The 24,298-nt window shown below is 44.6% G+C and overlaps 1 protein-coding gene across 1 annotated transcript in view; it reads right to left on the bottom strand.

The window, feature by feature from the left end:
* Nucleotides 1–24,298, bottom strand: part of LOC112239043 (collagen alpha-1(XIX) chain) — a gene marked incomplete at its 3' end in the record, with an annotated part of 235,180 nt that overhangs the window by 135,705 nt on the left and 75,177 nt on the right. The window contains 4 exon segments of the mRNA XM_042317802.1: nucleotides 766–819; nucleotides 5,361–5,390; nucleotides 10,604–10,639; nucleotides 22,430–22,474. Coding sequence (XP_042173736.1) covers nucleotides 766–819; nucleotides 5,361–5,390; nucleotides 10,604–10,639; nucleotides 22,430–22,474 — 165 coding nt within the window.

Genomic DNA, 24,298 nt, shown 5'->3' with positions numbered 1-24,298 from the left:
AGGTGATTAATCAGCTGTGTTTGCTAGGGATGGAGAAAAAGTGTGATACCAATCAGGCCTCTAACAAGTCATCTTTTGGATTGGCTTCTAAAGTGAATACACTATACTTACACTACTTACGTTTGAAAACCAACATAACGGGACAATCTCAACACTCAACAATCAAATTAAGATCCTGCATCTGAAGCATCACAGTATCATGCTGTAGTTTAATCAAGGCTAAGTTGAATGTGAAAAGATGTATACAATCACTACTGTAAGTCGCTCTGGATAAGAGCGTCTGCTAAATGACTACAATGTTAAAATGACATTGACCACTGCAGTACCTCTAGGAATTGGTGAGAGCTCTAAGACTGCTCGACGGTAGCAAGAGGTGAAATCCAAGTGGGCCAACTGGGTAGAACTGGAATGTTCTTGTTTGTACAGTCACAGCCATTGTTCTTTTAACCCTGTATGGCCCTTTATAGGAAACATAACACTGCTTAGGACAGCTGCCTGCTGGGACTGGCCACGTGTGCTGCCAGTTATGTTGACCTCTCAGAGACATTTATTAAACCTAGTCCAATTATTAGCATTCCCCCAGGGCTCGACCCTATCAGGCCCACCCAGGCCAACTCCGGACCCTACATCCACTCCACACGCTGTCCTCAGCTGTTGTCAGGCAGTCCCCAGGGGAAGGGGTCCAGAAGCAGGAGAAAGGCCCAGCCCAGGCCACACAAAGAGTAGCAGTGCCTGTGTGTGATTGTGTGTGTGGCGTTTACTCACCCTTTTTCCCTCTTTGCCCAGAGCCCCCGTCTGACCTGGCAACCCAGGGGATCCCTAGGGACAGAAGACAGAAGGGTATCAGAGCAGGGCTGTCATTTGTGTATGGCCAGGCTATGGGTGTTGCTTACCCTAGCTTCACGGTCTAGGCCTCTCATAGCACCAGTAAACTGGACACATAGCCTAGCATTACTCTGTTTGACACGCCATTGATATTCTGCTATTTGTTGAAATGTCGCTTCTGTATAAGAGAGAGAGAGAGGGGCTGGATGCTAGCCTGGTGCCAGATCTGTTTGTGCTATCATGCCAATGCCTTCCTACTCATTGCCATGCCAAAGGAAGATTGGCTCGACAAGGACAGCAATGGACCAGGCTAGCTGGATGCTGGATGGATTCCTAGATAGGCCGGTTGGATGGCATTCAGTGTTGGAATGAGTGTGTGTCCAGCTTGTTTCTGTGGAGACAGATGTAAACTCATGGCCTCATCCCAGACCTGTTGCAAATGACAATATGAGTTAGAAAGGCAGCACAAACAGATCCTGGATCAGGCTATGGGTTAACAGCTTGTTGCTTATAAAGCTGCTATGGAGACAGATGTTAGATCCACATGTTCTCAGCACACCAGTGGAGGCTGCTGACAGGAGGACGGTTCATAATAATGGCTGGAACAGAGCAAATGGAACGGCATCAACCACCTGGAAACCATGTGTTTGATGTATTTGATACCATTCCACTGATTCCGCTCCAGTCATTACCACTAGCCTGTTCTCCCCAACTAAGATGCCACCAACCTCCTGTTCAGCACAAAGACCACTGGCTGCCTAGTTGGCTTAATTGCTGTATGAAAATACCTAGATTTGATTTCATTCAAGTTTAATTGCTGGTGCTGGGCGTACCATATCTCCAGTTAGGCCAGGTGATCCCTGTCAGATGCAAAACATAGGTGTAAGACTGGTTATATAGGTGTAAGGATGGTAACATAGGTGTAAGACTGGTTACATAGGTGTAAGACAGAGACAAAGTAGAGTTGCGATTCAACGGCTTAGACACGAGGCGTATGTGACAGGGGCTACAGACAATCACGGATTATCACCAGACACATCGCGGACACCGACGTCTTGCTACCGGACAAGCTAAATACCTTCTTCGCCTGCTTTGATAACACAAGTGCACCGACGTGTCCTGCTCCCAACGACTGTTGGCTCTTGTTCTCTGTGGATGACGGGAGTAAGACATTTAAACGTATTAACCTTCGCAAGGCTGTCGGCTCAGATGGCATCCATAGCTGCGTCCTCAGAGCATGCGCAGACAAGCTGGCTGGAGTGTTACCGGACATATTCAATCCATCCCTATCCTAGTCTGCTGTCCCCACATGCTCAAGATGTACACCATTCTTCCTGTACCCAAGAAAGCAAAGGTAACTGAACTAAATTACTATCGTGACGTATCACTCACTTCTATCATCATGAAGTGCTTTGAGAGGCTAGTTAAGGATCATATCACCTCTACCTTACATGACACCCTAGACCCACTTAAATTTTCTTACTGCCCCAATAAGATCCACAGACAATTAAATTGCCAATACACTGCACACTGCCCTATCCCATCTGGACAAGAGGAATACCTATGTAAGAATGCTATTAATTGACTACAGCTCAGCCTTCAACACCATAGTACCCGAATATCCTCCCTGTTCACCCATGACTGCGTGGCTACGCACACCTCCAACTCAATCATCAAGTTTGCAGATGACACAACAGTAGTAGGCCTGATTACCAACAATAACAAGACAGCCTACAGGGAGGAGGTGAGGGCCCTCGGAGTGTGGTGTCAGGAAATTAACCTCTCCCTCAATGTCAACAAAACAAAGGAGCTGATGGTGGACTTCAGGAAACAGCAAAGGGAGCAAGCCCCTATCCACATTGATGTGACCGCAGTGGAGAAGGTGGAAAGCTTCAAGTTCCTCGGCGGACACGTCACAGACACTGAAATGGTCCACCCACACAGACAGTGTGGTGAAGAAGGTGCAACAGTGTCTCTTCAACCTTGTCTTGGCCCCTAAAACCCTCACAAACTTTTACAGACACACAATTGAGAGCATCCTGTCAGGCTGTAGCACCGCCTGGTACGGCAACTGCACCGCCCGCAACTGCAGCGCTCTCCAGAGGATGGTGCGGTCTGCCCAACGTCTCACTGGGATCATACTGCCTGCCCTCCAGGACACCTACAGCACCCGATGTCACAGGAAGGCCAAAAAGATAATCAAGGACATCAACCACCCGAGTAATGGCCTGTTCACCCCGCTATCATCGAGAAGTAGAGGTCAGTACAGGTGCATCAAAGCTGGGACCGAGAGACTGAATAACAACTTCTATCCCAAGGCCATCAGACTGTTAAACAGCCATCACTAGCCGTCTTCCACCCGGTTACTCAACCCTGCAGAGGCTGCTGACATATATACATAGACATGGAATCACTGGCCACTTTAATAATGGAACACTAGTCACTTTAATAATGGAACACTAGTCTCTTTCATAATGTTTACATACTGTTTTACTAATCTCATATGTATATACTGTATTATATTCCACTGTATTGTAGTCAATGCCACTCCGATATTGCTTGTCCTAACATTTATATATTTCTTAATTCCATTCTTTTACTTTTAGATTTCTGTGTATTGTTGTGAATTGTTAGAGACGACTGCACTGTTAGATACTACTGCACTGTTAGATACTACTGCACTGTTAGATACTACTGCACTGTTAGATACTACTGCACTGTTAGATACTACTGCACTGTTAGATACTACTGCACTGTTAGATACTACTGCACTGTTAGATACTACTGCACTGTTAGATACTACTGCACTGTTAGATACTACTGCACTGTTAGATACTACTGCACTGTTAGATACTACTGTTAGATACTACTGCACTGTTAGATACTGCTGCTGTTAGATACTACTGCACTGTTAGATACTACTGCACTGTTAGATACTGTTAGATACTACTGCACTGTTAGATACTACTGTTAGATACTACTGCACTGTTAGATACTACTGCACTGTTAGATACTACTGCACTGTTAGATACTGCACTGTTACTGCACTGTTAGATACTACTGCACTGTTAGATATTACTGCACTGTTAGATATACTACTGTTAGATACACTGTTAGATACTACTGCTGTTAGATACTACTGCACTGTTAGATACTACTACTACACTGTTAGATACTACTGCACTGTTAGATACTACTGCACTGTTAGATACTACTGCACTGTTAGATACTACTGCACTGTTAGATACTACTGCACTGTTAGATACTACTGTTAGATACACTGTTTAGATACTACTGCACTGTTAGATACTACTGCACTGTTAGATACTACTGCACTGTTAGATACTACTGCACTGTTAGATACTACTGTTAGATACTACTGCACTGTTAGATACTACTGCACTGTTAGATACTACTGCACTGTTAGATACTACTGCACTGTTAGATACTAGATACTACTGCACTGTTAGATACTACTGCACTGTTAGATACTACTGCACTGTTAGATACTACTGCACTGTTAGATACTACTGCACTGTTAGATACTACTGCACTGTTAGATACTGTTAGATACTACTGCACTGTTAGACTGTTAGACTACTGCACTGTTAGATACTACTGCACTGTTAGATACTACTACACTGTTAGATACTACTGCACTGTTAGATACTGCACTGTTAGATACTACTGCACTGTTAGATACTACTGCACTGTTAGATACTACTGCACTGTTAGATACTACTGCACTGTTAGAGACTACTGCACTGTTAGATACTACTGCACTGTTAGATACTAGTGCACTGTTAGATACTACTGCACTGTTAGATACTACTGCAATGTTAGATACTACTGCACTGTTAGATACTACTGTTAAATACTACTGCATTGTTAAATACTACTGCACTGTTAAATACTACTGCACTGTTGAAGCTAGGAATACAAGCATTTCGCTACACCCACAATAACATCTGCTAAATATGTGTATGTGACCAATAGAATTTGATTTGATTTGATTATGCCACAATATAAAGACTCATATATGCTTATAACAAGTTATGAAGCATTATATCTGCAGGCTTTAAGTAAAGTGTGACCAAAACATATATTTTTTAAATCAAACAAACAATGTTTTGAACATTTCAAATGACAAAGAAACACTGTAGAGTCGTCATTCACAATGATAACATGTCCGTACGCCATCAATATTAGGAACTCCCATAGTTCTCCAACATAACTCCTGCAGTTGTCATTCCTCTTCTGACAAGGCCTCATATAAACTGCTGTATGGCCTGGGTCTATTGTAAATCTGACCTAGGCAGGGCCATTGTTCCGTGACGAATTACATAATAAAAAGTGCACTTCATCAAATTGATTTGGATCAGTAGGAGAGGGCTGTTTGGTTTCATGTCTGGTTTATTTAACAGCCTGTCAAAACAGCATAGAGAGGTATGTGTTGGTGGGTACATAAGGATATGAGCTTCAGACTCAGTGTACCACATAAAAACAATGAAATGTCAAGTAAAATATGAATATACCTGATCTCCCTTGAGTCCCTCTTTCTCCACCTGAAACAAACAAGAGAAAACAATGACAACTACAATATGACAGTTACAATATCAGTCTAATTGAAGACACATTATACACTATACAAAATAGTTCAATCAGAAGAAGAAAACAGCATTTGTAGATTGATCAGAATGTGTCAGGTTATGGTTTTTGTAATCTCGTAACAATTCTTTGAAAACTGCTGCTGTGAATGTGGGTCAGAAGGGACCAAGCAGTGCTATTTGAACCCAGGTTAGGGCCTTTCACAGTCACACTCCTACTGGTGATGTGGGTGGAAGGGAGGGGAGCAGACACACTCCTAATGGTGATGTGGGTGGAAGGGAGGGGAGCAGACACACTCCTAATGGTGATGTGGGTGGAAGGGAGGGGAGCAGACACACTCCTAATGGTGATGTGGGTGGAAGGGAGGGGAGCAGACACACTCCTACTGGTGATGCGGGTGGAAGGGAGGGGAACAGTCACACTCCTACTGGGGATGTGGGTGGAAGGGAGGGGAGCAGACAGACAGGCAGGCAGACAGACAGACAGACAGACAGACAGACAGACAGACAGACAGACAGACAGACGGACAGACAGACAGACAGACAGACAGACAGACAGACAGACAGACAGACAGACAGACAGACAGACAGACAGACAGACAGACGGACGGACAGACGGACGGACGGACAGAGTTGTCTGTCCTCACAAACTACTGTCCACATTCAGGGCCACAGATCAACCTATCAGCTTACACATCCATCCCAAATAAGTGGTGTCCCCTTTCAATTGGCATCCTCGCAAAAACACTGAGGCCTTTTTCTTGGAAGCAGCAGCTGCAGAAAATAGCCATTCATAACATGACACGTGTACAGAATGTGTCACTCACAGGCCCCTGTCTCTGTGCTTAAAGGTGCAATCTGTAGTTGGTACATCCAGTTTTGTACATTTTGGGGGGGTGTTATATACCCATGATAACTTAAAATACTTCATGAGCTTAGTTCAACTGTCGTACCCCATCAAAACCCCAAATATAAGCTTCTATTTTACTCCATTGTTTGTAAACAATATAATTGTAAACAAACACTGCACATCAGGGGTAGGCAGTTCCTGTTTTTGATTTAATCAACCTGGAAGACCAGGTGTGTTGAATTTAGGCAATCACTGAACTGATCAATTAGCTCAGTTGGTCAGGTGTGGTGCCTAGTTAGAACAAAACGCTGCAGTACCTGTGTACTCCAGGAACAGGGTTGCCTCGCCCTGCTGAGCTTCAGAACATGGTTAAAACTATCATTTTGATCTCATGGATGGGCAGTCCTTAGCCGTTTACCAAAACTGTGGCAGGGTGGAGGCTTCAATGTTTTTTTTTAAATCACAGATTGCTTCTTTAAAACGGTGGACAGAAATCTATCGTTTAACAAGACGGCTGACAAGCCTTTGGTATCTGTGACAGCGGCTGTAAACATGAACGACAGCTAGGAACCGTGATGCCCCTCTATAAAACACAATGTTCTATCTCACAAAGCACTGCTTTACTAACTCAATTCATTCTCAATGTATAGCATATCTACACAGTACTTGTAAAAGGGACACCTTGGGTTAAACTGAATGGGGTATATCGGCTAGTTCATCTATACTACCATTTAGTAGCGTTCAGTCAGTGTTCAGTGATAGTAGGTCCACTATCACCGCAATGTTGTTTACAAGTCTGTTGTGAGAAGACCTGGTAACGCCAACCATGGTGTTCTCGATAGCCAGGATAGAATTTCTGTTATCCTGATTCGTCTCTTATTAATGTATAATTAGCTAGTGTAAATAGCTCGTCAACGGTGACAGTTTTCGGTTGGGGTTTGGTAAGTATTTGGGTGACATGAAAGGGACGGTGTCACACACACTCTGCCTCGCTCCAGTGCTAATGAGACGTGGCAGGGCAGATAATTAGCTAACCACTCACAGTATACTCTTAATCTTCACCCATCACCTCCCCTATTACCACCTGCCAAGCCCTGTGTGTAATAGTGTGTGTGTGTGTGTGTACGTGCGTGGGTTCATGCATTGTTTGTGTGTGCGCGTGTGAGCATTGTGCGTCTCTGTGAGTATGTGTGCACCCATGCATGTGTGTGTATATTAATCTACTAGTCTCTCTAGGAGTTTCTAGGCTATGCTCCCACTAAGCTCCCTCTCCCCTGGGCTCATGTTAACAGAACTAGAGAGGACAAGCAGACAGTGCAGCCAGCCCAATTATAGGAGCACTATGCATGAAGCATGCTGAGGCTTCTACTGGGATTCACTAAACGCTGAGGGTCTACTGGGAGAGACTGGCGTCTGGAACTCCTAGACTGAGTCAGTGGGGAGGAGAAGAGAGGAGAGTTGAGGAGAGGAGAGCTGAGGAGAAGAGAGGAGAAGAGAGGAGAGGAGAGTTGAGGAGAGGAGAGTTGAGGAGAGGAGAGCTGAGGAGAAGAGAGGAGAGCTGAGGAGAAGAGAGCTGAGGAGAAGAGAGGAGAGTTGAGGAGAGGAGAGTTGAGGAGAGGAGAGGAGAGCTGAGGAGAGGAGAACTGAGGAGAAGAGAGGAGAGCTGGGTGCGTGCTTAGCCCCCTCCTGTTCTCCCTGTTCACCCAAGTCTAGCTTGCGGACTCCAACACCATCATTAACGACACAACGGTGGTAAGGCCTCCTGCCTATAGGCTGTCTCACCGACAACGATGAGACAGCCTATAGGCAGGAGGCCAGAGACCTGGCAGTGTGGTGCCAGGACAACAAACTCTCCCTCAACGTGAGCAAGACAAAGGAGATGATTGTGGACTACAGGAAAAGGAGGGCCGAACACGCCCCCATTAACATCAAAGGGGCTGTAGTGGAGCGGGTCGAGAGTTACCTTGGTGTCCACATCACCAACAAACTATCAGTTCTAAACAGCTGCACCATCGGGAGACTGAAAAGCATCCTGACCTGCACCATCGTTGCATTACCACCTGGTGTGGCAACTGCTCGCCATCCAACCATTAGGCGCTACAGAGGGTAGTGCGTACGGCCCAGTACATCACCGGGGCCAAGCTTCCATCCATCCAGCACCTATATACTAGGCGGTGTCAGAGGAAGGCCCAAAAAAGACTCCAGTCACCCAAGTCATAGACTGTTCTCTCTGCTACCACACGGCAAGCAGTACCGGAGCACCAAGTCTAGGTCCAAGAGGCTCTTTAACAGCTTCTACCACCAAGCCATAAGACTGCTGAACAATGAATCAAATGTCCGCCAGGACTATTTACATTGACACCCCCCCCCTCCATTTGTTTTTACACTGCTGCTACTCACTGTTTATTATCTATGCATAGTCACTTTACCCCTACCTACATGTACAAATGAGCTCGACTAACCTGTACCCCCGCACATTGACCAGGTACCCTGTATATAGCCTCGTTATTGTTATTTTATTGTGTTACTTTTTTTCCTTTGTAAATATTTTCTTAAAGCATTTTCTTAAAACTGCATTGTTGGTTAAGGGCTTGTAAGTAAGAATTTCACCTGTTGCATTCGGCATACGTGAACTTAAATTTGACTAATAAAACTTCAAAGTTGAGACAGAGTGAAGGAAACCATGTCTTCAACTTCTCTCACACATGTAGGTCCACCATGGATGCTACCTGTCACCCCCTCCTCATCTCCTCCTGCCCTTCCCATCCTTCCCCCCAGAGCTCCAGACCAGTGGTCTACCTGCCTGCTCTCCACCATGCTCCAAGCCCCAGGAGAGGTGTGGAGAGAGGGGGTTAACCATCCTCATCTACACCTGTCTAGCCTCTCCTTGCCTGACCTCCCAGACAGCACAGAGGTGGATGGTAATGTGACTCTGAGACTGTTCACCTGAGCAGTTCCAAATCCCTCTCTCCCCTCCTCCTCCCCCTCATAACCTTCTCTCTCCCCTCCTCCTCCCCCTCATAACCTTCTCTCTCCCCTCCTCCTCCCCCTCATAACCTTCTCTCTCCCCCCTCCTCCCCCTCATAACCTTCTCTCTCCCTCCTCCCCCTCATAACCTCCCCCTCCTCCCCCTCATAACCTTCTCTCTCCCCTCCTCCTCCCCCTCATAACCTTCTCTCTCCCCCTCATCCCCCATCATAACCTTCTCTCTCCCCTCCTCCTCCCCCCTCATAACCTTCTCTCTCCCCTCCTCCTCCCCCTCATAACCTTCTCTCTCCCCTCCTCCTCCCCCTCATAACCTTCTCTCTCCCCTCCTCCTCCCCCCATCATAACCTTCTCTCTCCCCTCCTCCTCCCCTCATAACCTTCTCTCTCCCCTCCTCCTCCCCCTCATAACCTTCTCTCCCTCCTCCTCCCCCTCCCTCCCCCCCTCCTCCTCCCCTCATAACCTTCTCTCTCCCCCTCCTCATGCTCCCTCATAACCTTCTCTCTCCCCTCCTCCTCCCCCTCATAACCTTCTCTCTCCCCTCCTCCTCCCCCTCATAACCTTCTCTCTCCCCTCCTCATCCCCCTCCTTCTCTCTCCCCCTCCTCCTCCCCCTCATAACTTTCTCTCTCCCCTCCTCATCCCCCCTCATCCCCCTCCTTCCCCTCTCCTCATCCCCCTCATTCCTCCTCCTTCCCCTCATTCCTCCTCCTTCCCCTCATCACCTCCTCCTTCCCCTCTCCTCATCCCCCTCATCCATCTCCTTCCCCTCATCACCTCCCCCTTCCCCTCTCCTCATCCCCTCTCATTCCTCCTCCTTCCCCTCATCACCTCCTCCTTCCCCTCTCCTCATCCCCCTCATCCCCCTCCTTCCCCTCTCCTCATCCCCCTCATTCCTCCTCCTTCCCCTCATTCCTCCTCCTTCCCCTCTCCTCATCCCCTCTCATTCCTCCTCCTTCCCCTCATCACCTCCTCCTTCCCCTCTCCTCATCCCCCTCATCCATCTCCTTCCCCTCATCACCTCCCCCTTCCCCTCTCCTCATCCCCTCTCATTCCTCCTCCTTCCCCTCATCACCTCCTCCTTCCCCTCTCCTCATCCCCCTCATTCCTCCTCCTTCCACTCTCCTCATCCCCCTCCTTACCCTCTCCTCATCCCCCCCCTCCTTCTACTCTCCTCATCCCCCTCATTCCTCCTCCTTCCACTTTCCTCCTCCCCCACCTCATCCCCCGTGTGTGTGTGTGTGTGTGTGTGTGTGTGTGTGTGTGTGTGTGTGTGTGTGTGTGTGTGTGTGTATAGATTCATATGAAGACAGCAGCATAAAAGACTGCATACTTACACTTAGACCAGGCAGACCTTGAAGACCCGTATCGCCCTGTGGGAGAGAGAAACTGTTGTTTTTTATCGTTGAACTCATTAGTCATTCATCAATTTATTGACTCTTATATGGATCTTTCCTCAGCACCTATCATACACAATGTATAGTACAACACAGAACGTCAAGAGTGACTCTTATATGGATCTTTCCTCAGCACCTATCATACACAACGTATAGTACAACACGAAACATCAAGTGATACACATTCAGACGATTCATTTTGAAAGGAAAGAAATTGCTGGTATTCAATCATTCTCTTAGACTGTAAATACTGGCAGAGATTATTACTAAGCTAAATAAATGTCTAAAGAAGTTACCTCCACGTCGAGCCAAGCGGCGGTGCTTGCGGGAGGGCTTGTGCATACAGAGCTTTAAAGGTCAGTCAAAATAAACAGCACCTTGTGTTACTGCTTCATTTAACTGTGTGTGTGCTGTGTGTGTGTGTGTGTTGTCCACCACAGCTGGGTTCAAATACTATTTCACATCATTTCAAAAACATTATCTGGGCTTGATTGAGCTTGCCTGGCATAGCATAACTAAAGGAATAGTTGCAAATAGTATCAGGAACCTATGTCTGGTGTGCTGTCCATCCTATTCCCTAGGAACCTATGTCTGGTGTGATGTCCATCCTATTCCCTAGGAACCTATGTCTGGTGTGATGTCCATCCTATTCCCTAGGAACCTATGTCTGGTGTGCTGTCCATCCTATTCCCTAGGAACCTATGTCTGGTGTGCTGTCCATCCTATTCCCTAGGAACCTATGTCTGGTGTGCTGTCCATCCTATTCCCTAGGAACCTATGTCTGGTGTGCTGTCCATCCTATTCCCTAGGAACCTATGTCTGGTGTGATGTGTCCATCCTATTCCCTAGGAACCTATGTCTGGTGTGCTGTCCATCCTATTCCCTAGGAACCTATGTCTGGTGTGCTGTCCATCCTATTCCCTAGGAACCTATGTCCATCCTATTCCCTAGGTGTCTGGTGTGCTGTCCATCCTATTCCCTAGGAACCTATGTCTGGTGTGCTGTCCATCCTATTCCCTAGGAACCTATGTCTGGTGTGCTGTCCATCCTATTCCCTAGGAACCTATGTCTGGTGTGCTGTCCATCCTATTCCCTAGGAACCTATGTCTGGTGTGCTGTCCATCCTATTCCCTAGGAACCTATGTCTGGTGTGCTGTCCATCCTATTCCCTAGGAACCTATGTCTGGTGTGCTGTCCATCCTATTCCCTAGGAACCTATGTCTGGTGTGATGTCCATCCTATTCCCTATGTAGGAACCTATGTCTGGTGTGCTGTCCATCCTATTCCCTAGGAACCTATGTCTGGTGTGCTGTCCATCCTATTCCCTAGGAACCTATGTCTGGTGTGCTGTCCATCCTATTCCCTAGGAACCTATGTCTGGTGTGCTGTCCATCCTATTCCCTAGGAACCTATGTCTGGTCCCTATTCCCTAGGAACCTATGTCTGGTGTGCTGTCCATCCTATTCCCTAGGAACCTATGTCTGAACCTATGTCTGGTGTGCTGTCCATCCTATTCCCTAGGAACCTATGTCTGAACCTATTCCCTAGGAACCTATGTCTGGTGCTGTCCATCCTATTCCCTAGGAACCTATGTCTGGTGTGCTGTCCATCCTATTCCCTAGGAACCTATGTCTGGTGTGATGTCCATCCTATTCCCTAGGAACCTATGTCTGGTGTGCTGTCCATCCTATTCCCTAGGAACCTATGTCTGGTGTGCTGTCCATCCTATTCCCTAGGAACCTATGTCTGGTGTGCTGTCCATCCTATTCCCTAGGAACCTATGTCTGGTGTGCTGTCCATCCTATTCCCTAGGAACCTATGTCTGGTGTGCTGTCCATCCTATTCCCTAGGAACCTATGTCTGGTGTGCTGTCCATCCTATTCCCTAGGAACCTATGTCTGGTGTGCTGTCCATCCTATTCCCTAGGAACCTATGTCTGGTGTGCTGTCCATCCTATTCCCTAGGAACCTATGTCTGGTGTGCTGTCCATCCTATTCCCTAGGAACCTATGTCTGGTGTGCTGTCCATCCTATTCCCTAGGAACCTATGTCTGGTCTGTCCATCCTATTCCCTAGTATGTCTGGTGTGCTGTCCATCCTATTCCCTAGGAACCTATGTCTGGTGTGCTGTCCATCCTATTCCCTAGGAACCTATGTCTGGTGTGCTGTCCATCCTATTCCTAGGAACCTATGTCTGGTGTGCTGTCCATCCTATTCCCTAGGAACCTATGTGTCTGGTGTGCTGTCCATCCTATTCCCTAGGAACCTATGTCTGGTGTGCTGTCCATCCTATTCCCTAGGAACCTATGTCTGGTGTGCTGTCCATCCTATTCCCTAGGAACCTATGTCTGGTGTGCTGTCCATCCTATTCCCTAGGAACCTATGTCTGGTGTGCTGTCCATCCTATTCCCCAGGAACCTATGTCTGGTGTGCTGTCCATCCTATTCCCTAGAAACCTATGTCTGGTGTGCTGTCCATCCCATATAAGGAATAGGTTGCCATTTGGGACTCTGTCCTGGTTAAAGGTCAATATTTGTGTCAGGAAATGAAGACGGGACAGTTTCGGGACAGTCCTTTACGTCAGGCAATGTGTATGTGTGTGTGTGTGTGTGTGTGTCTCCTTTCTGTCAGGTGATGTGGTTGGTGCGTGCATGTCTCCTTTCTGTCAGGTGATGTGGTTGGTGCGTGTCTCCTTTCTGTCAGGTGATGTGGTTGGTGCGTGCGTGTCTCCTTTCTGTCAGGTGATGTGGTTGGTGCGTGCGTGTCTCCTTTCTGTCAGGTGATGTGGTTGGTGCGTGTCTCCTATCTGTCAGGCGATGTGGTTGGTGCGTGCGTGTCTCCTTTCTGTCAGGTGATGTGGTTGGTGCGTGTCTCCTATCTGTCAGGCGATGTGGTTGGTGCGTGCGTGTCTCCTTTCTGTCAGGTGATGTGGTTGGTGCGTGCATGTCTCCTTTCTGTCAGGTGATGTGGTTGGTGCGTGTCTCCTATCTGTCAGGCGATGTGGTTGGTGCGTGCGTGTCTCCTTTCTGTCAGGTGATGTGGTTGGTGCGTGCATGTCTCCTTTCTGTCAGGTGATGTGGTTGGTGCGTGTCTCCTATCTGTCAGGCGATGTGGTTGGTGCGTGCGTGTCTCCTTTCTGTCAGGTGATGTGGTTGGTGCGTGCGTGTTTCCTTTCTGTCAGGCGGTGTGGTTGGTGCGTGCGTGTCTCCTTTCTGTCAGGTGATGTGGTTGGTGCATGCGTGTCTCCTTTCTGTCAGGTGGTGTGGTTGGTGTGTGCGTGTCTCCTTTCTGTCAGGTGATGTGGTTGGTGCGTGCATGTCTCCTATCTGTCAGGTGATGTGGTTGGTGCGTGCGTGTCTCCTTTCTGTCAGGTGATGTGGTTGGTGCGTGCGTGTCTCCTTTCTGTCAGGCGGTGTGGTTGGTGCGTGCGTGTCTCCTCTCTGTCAGGTGATGTGGTTGGTGCGTGCGTGTCTCCTTTCTGTCAGGTGATGTGGTTGGTGCGTGCGTGTCTCCTTTCTGTCAGGCGATGTGGTTGGTGCGTGCGTGTCTCCTTTCTGTCAGGTGATGTGGTTGGTGCGTGCGTGTCTCCTTTCTGTCAGGTGATGTGGTTGGTGCGTGCGTGTTTCCTTTCTGTCAGGTGGTGTGGTTTGGTGCGTGCGTGTCTCCTTTCTGTCAGGTGATGTGGTTGGTGCGTGCGTGTCTCCTATCTGTCAGGTGATGTGGTTGGTGCGTGCGTGTCTCCTTTCTGTCAGGTGATGTGGTTGGTGCGTGCGTGTCTCCTTTCTGTCAGGTGATGTGGTTGGTGCGTGCGTGTCTCCTTTCTGTCAGGTGATGTGGTTGGTGCGTGCGTGTCTCCTTTCTGTCAGGTGATGTGGTTGGTGCGTGCGTGTCTCCTTTCTGTCAGGTGATGTGGTTGGTGCGTGCGTGTCTCCTTTCTGTCAGGTGATGTGGTTGGTGCGTGCGTGTCTCCTTTCTGTCAGGTGATGTGGTTGGTGCGTGCGTGTCTCCTTTCTGTCAGGTGATGTGGTTGGTGCGTGCATGTTTCCTTTCTGTCAGGTGATGTGGTTGGTGCGTGCGTGTCTCCTTTCTGTCAGGTGATGTGTGTGTGTGTGTGAGAGAGAGAGAGGCAGGTAGATAACATGATATCATCAGATCTGACGGACGATAAAATAACCATCGGCTTCATAACTTCACGTAAAAAGCATTTGCAGTGTAAACACAGAGACATCCATGACACCTTGTTTAGTTAACAAGCCAGGTGGTAGATTCAGAGATGGGAGGGTTTCCCATGATGACAATAGTAAACGTTAGCTCAATGTATCACGCACTTTCAACTATATTCTTCTCTATTCATTTACTGTCTATTCTCACAAGCCGACTGTTTGTATAGAAGACTTTACTTCTGCCATTAGGTACCAGGTAGTTCCCAACTGTGTAAACTTCTTTGAAAGAAAGTAGTAGGAAGAGAGTAGTTTTCCCATGACACAACGTAAACAGTACCTCTCAACTCCCCGGTCTACTCTCATCTGTTTTTTCTACTATCTATTCTCACATGCACAAGCTGGATATTTCTCCATCACAGTATCTTCCTTCTCTATAAAACTTTCCCTGATTTTCAAATAAAATATGTTCACTATCCATTGAATTACGGTTTATAAGCATGTGTTCTTTTGATGAATACATGTGTTCTTTTAATGACTACATGTGTTCTTTTAATGAATACATGTGTTCTTTTAATGAATACATGTGTTCTTTTAATGAATACATGTGTTCTTTTAATGAATACATGTGTTCTTTTAATGAATACATGTGTTCTTTTAATGAATACATGTGTTCTTTTAATGAATACATGTGTTCTTTTAATGAATACATGTGTTCTTTTAATGAATACATGTGTTCTTTTAATGAATACATGTGTTCTTTTGATGAATACATGTGTTCTTTTAATGAATACATGTTCTTTTAATGAATACATGTTCTTTTAATGAATACATGTGTTCTTTTAATGAATACATGTGTTCTTTTAATGAATACATGTGTTCTTTTAATGAATACATGTGTTCTTTTAATAATACATGTGTTCTTTTAATAATGAATACATGTGTTCTTTTAATGAATACATGTGTTCTTTTGATGAATACATGTGTTCTTTTAATGAATACATGTTCTTTTAATGAATACATGTTCTTTTAATGAATACATGTGTTCTTTTAATGAATACATGTGTTCTTTTGATGAATACATGTGTTCTTTTAATGAATACATGTGTTCTTTTGATGAATACATGTGTTCTTTTGATGAATACATGTGTTCTTTTGATGAATACATGTGTTCTTTAAATAGAACCTCCTTAATGGTTTGTCAGATCAGTGCGAGAGTATAAGTGTAGTGGATAACTATAAGTGTAGTGGATAACTATAAGTGTAGTGGATAACTATAAGTGTAGTGGATAACTATAAGTGTAGTGGATAACTATAAGTGTAGTGGATAACTATAAGTGTAGTGGATAACTATAAGTGTAGTGGATAACTATAAGTGTAGTGGATAACTATAAGTGTAGTGGATAACTATAAGTGTAGTGGATAACTATAAGTGTAGTGGATAACTATAAGTGTAGTGGATAACTATAAGTGTAGTGGACAACTATAAGTGTAGTGGATAACTATAAGTGTAGTGGATAACTATAAGTGTAGTGGATAACTATAAGTGTAGTGGATAACTATAAGTGTAGTGGATAACTATAAGTGTAGTGGATAACTATAAGTGTAGTGGATAACTATAAGTGTAGTGGATAACTATAAGTGTAGTGGATAACTATAAGTGTAGTGGATAACTATAAGTGTAGTGGATAACTATAAGTGTAGTGGATAACTATAAGTGTAGTGGATAACTATAAGTGTAGTGGATAACTATAAGTGTAGTGGATAACTATAAGTGTAGTGGATAACTATAAGTGTAGTGGACAACTATAAGTGTAGTGGATAACTATAAGTGTAGTGGATAACTGAAGTCAGTAAAGAAGTGTTATGTCCTGCTTTAAAAAAGGACTTCCTTCACTGCTTGTCTTACATGCCATTTACCAGACGTTTTATCCAAAGAATCTTATAGTCAGGCGTGCATATATTTTTTACTTACGGTCCCAGGAATCGACCCCACTATCCTGGCATCGCCAGACCGATTCTTACAAAGTTTTTAGACATTTGCCAAACTTTATTTCACTAACCAATTAGGTCTATATGATCTGGAAAGTTAAGATTATTTATGATTAGTTATTGATGTTATTAGTTATTTATGATTAGTTATTCATGACCGTTTTGGTTGTATTCACAGTTGTCATCACATTTGCCCCTCCCTCTGATAGCTCTACAAAATAGACTCATTTGGTTCTCTCTCTCTCTCTCTCTCTCTCTCTCTCTCTCTCTCTCTCTCTCTCTCTCTCTCTCCCTCCTCTCTCTCTCTCCCTCCTCCCTCCCTCCCTCCCTCCCTCCTCAGATAACCAAACAGATAGCTCATTAAAACTTCAAGGCTGGAAGACTGTGTACATAACCCTACAATCATACAGCCGCTCCCTCACCAATAATGACAGTGTGAGTTAATGTGTGTATGTGTGCATGCCTGAGTACCATACGTGTAAATATGAACAATAAGGTAACTAATTAGAGAACGGAACACATTCCATCTCTTACAGAGCAAGGAAATCCCACTGTGCTATTAGATCATTTTTTTCTACATATATTTTGAATTGCAATGACAGGAATTTGTCTACTGTAAATCAAATTCCCTTTCAATGAACAGGCTATAAAGACTGCTGATAATCACGTCTCCACTGTTTTTATGAATGCTTTAAATCCCCAGCTTGATGGACCCCTCTAGACTTTTTCCAATGATGGAAATGGTTGAACTTGTCATGTACCCATTTAGAGGTCTAATGATATGGTAGTAGAATGTGTTTAGGCTGACCACCTGTGAGGCATGAGGTTTTTTAGAAGGATGTGTCTGGTACAAATAATTGGCATGTCTGACTGATCAGAAATACTATATTGGACTCTGTACAACGCTATAATCTGGGCTGGACAGCAGGTCAAGTTTGTAATGTGCTATGATGATAGTAGTTCCTGTCCAATGATGTTCAGTCTGTTTGGTGTAATGACCAGTGGTCAAACACATTGGATTCTGAGGTCAGAGGATCAGTAATGCTACCTGGGTGGTGTGCTTTGTCACATGACCCGTTTATTCCTAATGTTTGTGTCTATCCATGAGTGTCCATGATTGTACAATGTTAATATACAAAGCCACCCTGAAAAAGGCCATGCGTTGTTGAAATGTTGGTTATGTTTTCCTATCAAATAGTTGGGAACATGTAGGGAGTACACAACTGTCTATCTTTCTCTACTGTTGACTCTCCGTTAGTCAGAACCTAGCCTACAGTTGACTCTCTGTTAGTCAGAACCTAGCCTACAGTTGACTCTCTGTTAGTCAGAACCTAGCCTACAGTTGACTGTCTGTTAGTCAGAACCTAGCCTACAGTTGACTGTCTGTTAGTCAGAACCTAGCCTACAGTTGACTGTCTGTTAGTCAGAACCTAGCCTACAGTTGACTCTGTTAGTCAGAACCTAGCCTACAGTTGACTGTCTGTTAGTCAGAACCTAGCCTACAGTTGACTCTCCGTTAGTCAGAACCTAGCCTACAGTTGACTCTCCGTTAGTCAGAACCTAGCCTACAGTTGACTCTCCGTTAGTCAGCACCTAGCCTACAGTTGACTCTCTGTTAGTCAGCACCTAGCCTACAGTTGACTCTCTGTTAGTCAGAACCTAGCCTACAGTTGACTCTCTGTTAGTCAGAACCTAGCCTACTGTTGACTCTCTGTTAGTCAGCACCTAGCCTACAGTTGACTGTCTGTTAGTCAGAACCTAGCCTACAGTTGACTGTCTGTTAGTCAGAACCTAGCCTACAGTTGACTGTCTGTTAGTCAGAACCTAGCCTACAGTTGACTCTCTGTTAGTCAGAACCTAGCCTACAGTTGACTGTCTGTTAGTCACACCTAGCCTACAGTTGACTGTCTGTTAGTCAGAACCTAGCCTACAGTTGACTCTCTGTTAGTCAGCACCTAGCCTACAGTTGACTCTCTGTTAGTCAGAACCTAGCCTACAGTTGACTCTCTGTTAGTCAGAACCTAGCCTACAGTTGACTCTCTGTTAGTCAGAACCTAGCCTACAGTTGACTCTCTGTTAGTCAGAACCTAGCCTACAGTTGACTCTCTGTTAGTCAGAACCTAGCCTACAGTTGACTCTCTGTTAGTCAGAACCTAGCCTACAGTTGACTCTCTGTTAGTCAGCACCTAGCCTACAGTTGACTCTCTGTTAGTCAGAACCTAGCCTACAGTTGACTCTCTGTTAGTCAGAACCTAGCCTACAGTTGACTCTCTGTTAGTCAGAACCTAGCCTACAGTTGACTCTCTGTTAGTCAGAACCTAGCCTACAGTTGACTCTCTGTTAGTCAGAACCTAGCCTACAGTTGACTGTCTGTTAGTCAGAACCTAGCCTACAGTTGACTGTCTGTTAGTCAGAACCTAGCCTACAGTTGACTCTCTGTTAGTCAGCACCTAGCCTACAGTTGACTGTCTGTTAGTCAGCACCTAGCCTACAGTTGACTGTCTGTTAGTCAGAACCTAGCCTACAGTTGACTGTCTGTTAGTCAGAACCTAGCCTACAGTTGACTCTCTGTTAGTCAGTCCTACAGTTGACTCTCTGTTAGTCAGCACCTAGCCTACAGTTGACTCTCTGTTAGTCAGAACCTAGCCTACAGTTGACTCTCTGTTAGTCAGCACCTAGCCTACAGTGTACTGTCTGTTAGTCAGAACCTAGCCTACAGTTGACTCTCTGTTAGTCAGAACCTAGCCTACAGTTGACTGTCTGTTAGTCAGCACCTAGCCTACAGTGTACTGTCTGTTAGTCAGAACCTAGCCTACAGTTGACTCTCTGTTAGTCAGAACCTAGCCTACAGTTGACTCTCTGTTAGTCAGCACCTAGCCTACAGTTGACTCTCTGTTAGTCAGAACCTAGCCTACAGTTGACTCTCTGTTAGTCAGCACCTAGCCTACAGTTGACTCTCTGTTAGTCAGCACCTAGCCTACAGTTGACTCTCTGTTAGTCAGAACCTAGCCTACAGTTGACTCTCTGTTAGTCAGCACCTAGCCTACAGTTGACTCTCTGTTAGTCAGCACCTAGCCTACAGTTGACTCTCTGTTAGTCAGAACCTAGCCTACAGTTGACTGTCTGTTAGTCAGAACCTAGCCTACAGTTGACTCTCTGTTAGTCAGAACCTAGCCTACAGTTGACTGTCTGTTAGTCAGAACCTAGCCTACAGTTGACTCTCTGTTAGTCAGCACCTAGCCTACAGTTGACTGTCTGTTAGTCAGAACCTAGCCTACAGTTGACTGTCTGTTAGTCAGAACCTAGCCTACAGTTGACTGTCTGTTAGTCAGAACCTAGCCTACAGTTGACTCTCTGTTAGTCAGAACCTAGCCTACAGTTGACTCTCTGTTAGTCAGAACCTAGCCTACAGTTGACTGTCTGTTAGTCAGAACCTAGCCTACAGTTGACTCTCTGTTAGTCAGAACCTAGCCTACAGTTGACTGTCTGTTAGTCAGAACCTAGCCTACAGTTGACTCTCTGTTAGTCAGAACCTAGCCTACAGTTGACTGTCTGTTAGTCAGAACCTAGCCTACAGTTGACTCTCTGTTAGTCAGAACCTAGCCTACAGTTGACTCTCTGTTAGTCAGAACCTAGCCTACAGTTGACTCTCTGTTAGTCAGAACCTAGCCTACAGTTGACTCTCTGTTAGTCAGAACCTAGCCTACAGTTGACTCTGTTAGTCAGAACCTAGCCTACAGTTGACTCTCCGTTAGTCAGCACCTAGCCTACAGTTGACTCTCTGTTAGTCAGAACCTAGCCTACAGTTGACTCTCTGTTAGTCAGCACCTAGCCTACAGTTGACTGTCTGTTAGTCAGAACCTAGCCTACAGTTGACTGTCTGTTAGTCAGAACCTAGCCTACAGTTGACTCTCTGTTAGTCAGAACCTAGCCTACAGTTGACTCTCTGTTAGTCAGCACCTAGCCTACAGTTGACTCTCTGTTAGTCAGAACCTAGCCTACAGTTGACTGTCTGTTAGTCAGAACCTAGCCTACAGTTGACTCTCTGTTAGTCAGAACCTAGCCTACAGTTGACTCTCTGTTAGTCAGAACCTAGCCTACAGTTGACTCTCTGTTAGTCAGAACCTAGCCTACAGTTGACTCTCTGTTAGTCAGAACCTAGCCTACAGTTGACTCTCTGTTAGTCAGAACCTAGCCTACAGTTGACTCTCTGTTAGTCAGCACCTAGCCTACAGTTGACTCTCTGTTAGTCAGAACCTAGCCTACAGTTGACTCTCTGTTAGTCAGAACCTAGCCTACAGTTGACTCTCTGTTAGTCAGAACCTAGCCTACAGTTGACTCTCTGTTAGTCAGAACCTAGCCTACAGTTGACTCTCTGTTAGTCAGAACCTAGCCTACAGTTGACTCTCTGTTAGTCAGCACCTAGCCTACAGTTGACTCTCTGTTAGTCAGACCTAGCCTACAGTTGACTCTCTGTTAGTCAGAACCTAGCCTACAGTTGACTCTCTGTTAGTCAGAACCTAGCCTACAGTTGACTCTCTGTTAGTCAGAACCTAGCCTACAGTTGACTCTCTGTTAGTCAGAACCTAGCCTACAGTTGACTCTCTGTTAGTCAGAACCTAGCCTACAGTTGACTCTCTGTTAGTCAGAACCTAGCCTACAGTTGACTGTCTGTTAGTCAGAACCTAGCCTACAGTTGACTCTCTGTTAGTCAGAACCTAGCCTACAGTTGACTCTCTGTTAGTCAGAACCTAGCCTACAGTTGACTCTCTGTTAGTCAGAACCTAGCCTACAGTTGACTCTCTGTTAGTCAGAACCTAGCCTACAGTTGACTCTCTGTTAGACCTAGCCTACAGTTGACTCTCTGTTAGTCAGAACCTAGCCTACAGTTGACTCTCTGTTAGTCAGAACCTAGCCTACAGTTGACTCTCTGTTAGTCAGAACCTAGCCTACAGTTGACTCTCTGTTAGTCAGAACCTAGCCTACAGTTGACTCTCTGTTAGTCAGAACCTAGCCTACAGTTGACTCTCTGTTAGTCAGAACCTAGCCTACAGTTGACTCTCTGTTTGTCAGAACCTAGCCTACAGTTGACTCTGTTAGTCAGAACCTAGCCTACAGTTGACTCTCTGTTAGTCAGAACCTAGCCTACAGTGGACTCTGTTAGTCAGAACCTAGCCTACAGTTGACTCTGTTAGTCAGAACCTAGCCTACAGTTGACTCTCTGTTAGTCAGAACCTAGCCTACAGTTGACTCTCTGTTAGTCAGCACCTAGCCTACAGTTGACTCTCTGTTAGTCAGTACCTAGCCTACAGTGTACTGTCTGTTAGTCAGCACCTAGCCTACAGTTTACTGTCTGTTAGTCAGCACCGAGCCTACAGTTGACTCTGTTAGTCAGTACCTAGCCTACAGTGTACTGTCTGTTAGTCAGCACCTAGCCTACAGTTTACTCTCTGTTAGTCAGCGCCTAGCCTACAGTTGACTCTCTGTTAGTCAGCACCTAGCCTACAGTTGACTCCCCGTTAGTCAGCACCTAGCCTACAGTTTAATGTCTGTTAGTCAGCTCATACTATTCACTAATGTTTAAAACCAAACCATAGATGAGGATTATGACTTACTTGATCACCTTTGGGGCCAATAGGACCTGAGTCTCCTTTCAAACCCTGGGAACAAACAAATACATCAGACACCTTTCTGCTGTCAATAAAGATCAAAGACATTAGACACCTTTCTGTTGTCAATAAAGAACAAAGACATTAGACACCTTTCTGTTGTCAATAAAGAACAAAGACATTAGACACCTTTCTGTTGTCAATAAAGAACAAAGACATTAGACACATTTCTGCTGTCAATAAAGAACAAAGACATTAGACACCTTTCTGTTGTCAATAAAGAACAAAGACATTAGACACCTTTCTGCTGTCAATAAAGAACAAAGACATTAGACACCTTTCTGCTGTCAAAAAAGAACAAAGACATTAGACACCTTTCTGCTGTCAATAAAGAACAAACACGTTGCCAATAGTAATATAAATCACCCAGAGCCATTTTAATGTGAGATCAACATCCTCTACTGGTATAGCACTGAGTGTCAGTTTCCCATCTGCACGTCTGGATCGATATTTATGATGCAGGAACATATTCATGATAAACTGATCTGAACATCCGCTTAGATATATGGAATTCTATAGGTTTATAGTGGTATTCTATAGGTTTATAGTGGTGTTCTATAGGTTTATAGTGGTGTTCTATAGGTTTATAGTGGTGTTCTATAGGTTTATAGTGGTGTTCTATAGGTTTATAGTGGTGTTCTATAGGTTTATAGTGGTATTCTATAGGTTTATAGTGGTATTCTATAGGTTTATAGTGGTGTTCTATAGGTTTATAGTGGTGTTCTATAGGTTTATAGTGGTATTCTATAGGTTTATAGTGGTATTCTATAGGTTTATAGTGGTATTCTATAGTTTATATATATAGTGGTATTCTATAGGTTTATAGTGGTATTCTATAGGTTTATAGTGGTGTTTCTATAGGTTTATAGTGGTATTCTATAGGTTTATAGTTATAGTGGTATTCTATAGGTTTATAGTGATGGTGGTATTCTATAGGTTTATAGTGATGGTGGTATTCTATAGGTTTATAGTTATGGTGGTATTCTATAGGTTTATAGTGGTATTCTATAGGTTTATAGTGGTATTCTATAGGTTTATAGTGATGGTGGTATTCTATAGGTTTATAGTGGTATTCTATAGGTTTATAGTGATGTTGGTATTCTATAGGTTTATAGTGGTATTCTATATGTGTATAGTTATGGTGGTATTCTATAGGTTAATAGTGATGGTGGTATTTTATAGGTTTATAGTGGTATTCTATAGGTGTATAGTGATGGTGGTATTTTCTAGGTTTATAGTGGTATTCTATAGGTGTATAGTGGTATTCTATAGGTTTATAGTTATGGTGGTATTCTATAAGTTTATTGTGGTATTCTATAGGTTATTAGTGATAGTGGTATTCTATAGGTTTATAGTGGTATTCTATAGGTGTAAAGTTATGGTGGTATTCTATAGGTTGATAGCGATGGTGGTATTCTATAGGTTTATAGTGGTATTCTATAGGTTTATAGTTATGGTGGTATTCTATAAGTTTAAAGTACTGGTGGTATTCCATAAGTTTATTGTGGTATTCTATAGGTTAGTAGTGATGGTGGTATTCTATAGGTTTAGAGTGGTATTCTATAGGTGTATAGTTATGGTGGTATTCTATAGGTTGATAGTGATGGTGGTATTCTATAGGTTTATAGTGGTATTCTATAGGTGTATAGTGATGGTGGTATTCTATAGGTTTATAGTGGTATTCTATAGGTGTATAGTGATGGTGGTATTCTATAGGTTTATAGTGGTATTCTATAGGTTTATAGTGGTATTCTATAGGTGTATAGTTATGGTGGTATTCTATAGGTTTATAGTGGTATTCTATAGGTGTATAGT

Source organism: Oncorhynchus tshawytscha, unplaced genomic scaffold (genome assembly GCF_018296145.1).
Source record: "Oncorhynchus tshawytscha isolate Ot180627B unplaced genomic scaffold, Otsh_v2.0 Un_scaffold_3672_pilon_pilon, whole genome shotgun sequence".
In the NCBI taxonomy this organism is placed as follows: Eukaryota; Metazoa; Chordata; class Actinopteri; order Salmoniformes; family Salmonidae; genus Oncorhynchus; species Oncorhynchus tshawytscha.
Note: the sequence above shows the minus strand (reverse complement) of the source record. Positions and strands in the feature narration are given on the sequence as shown.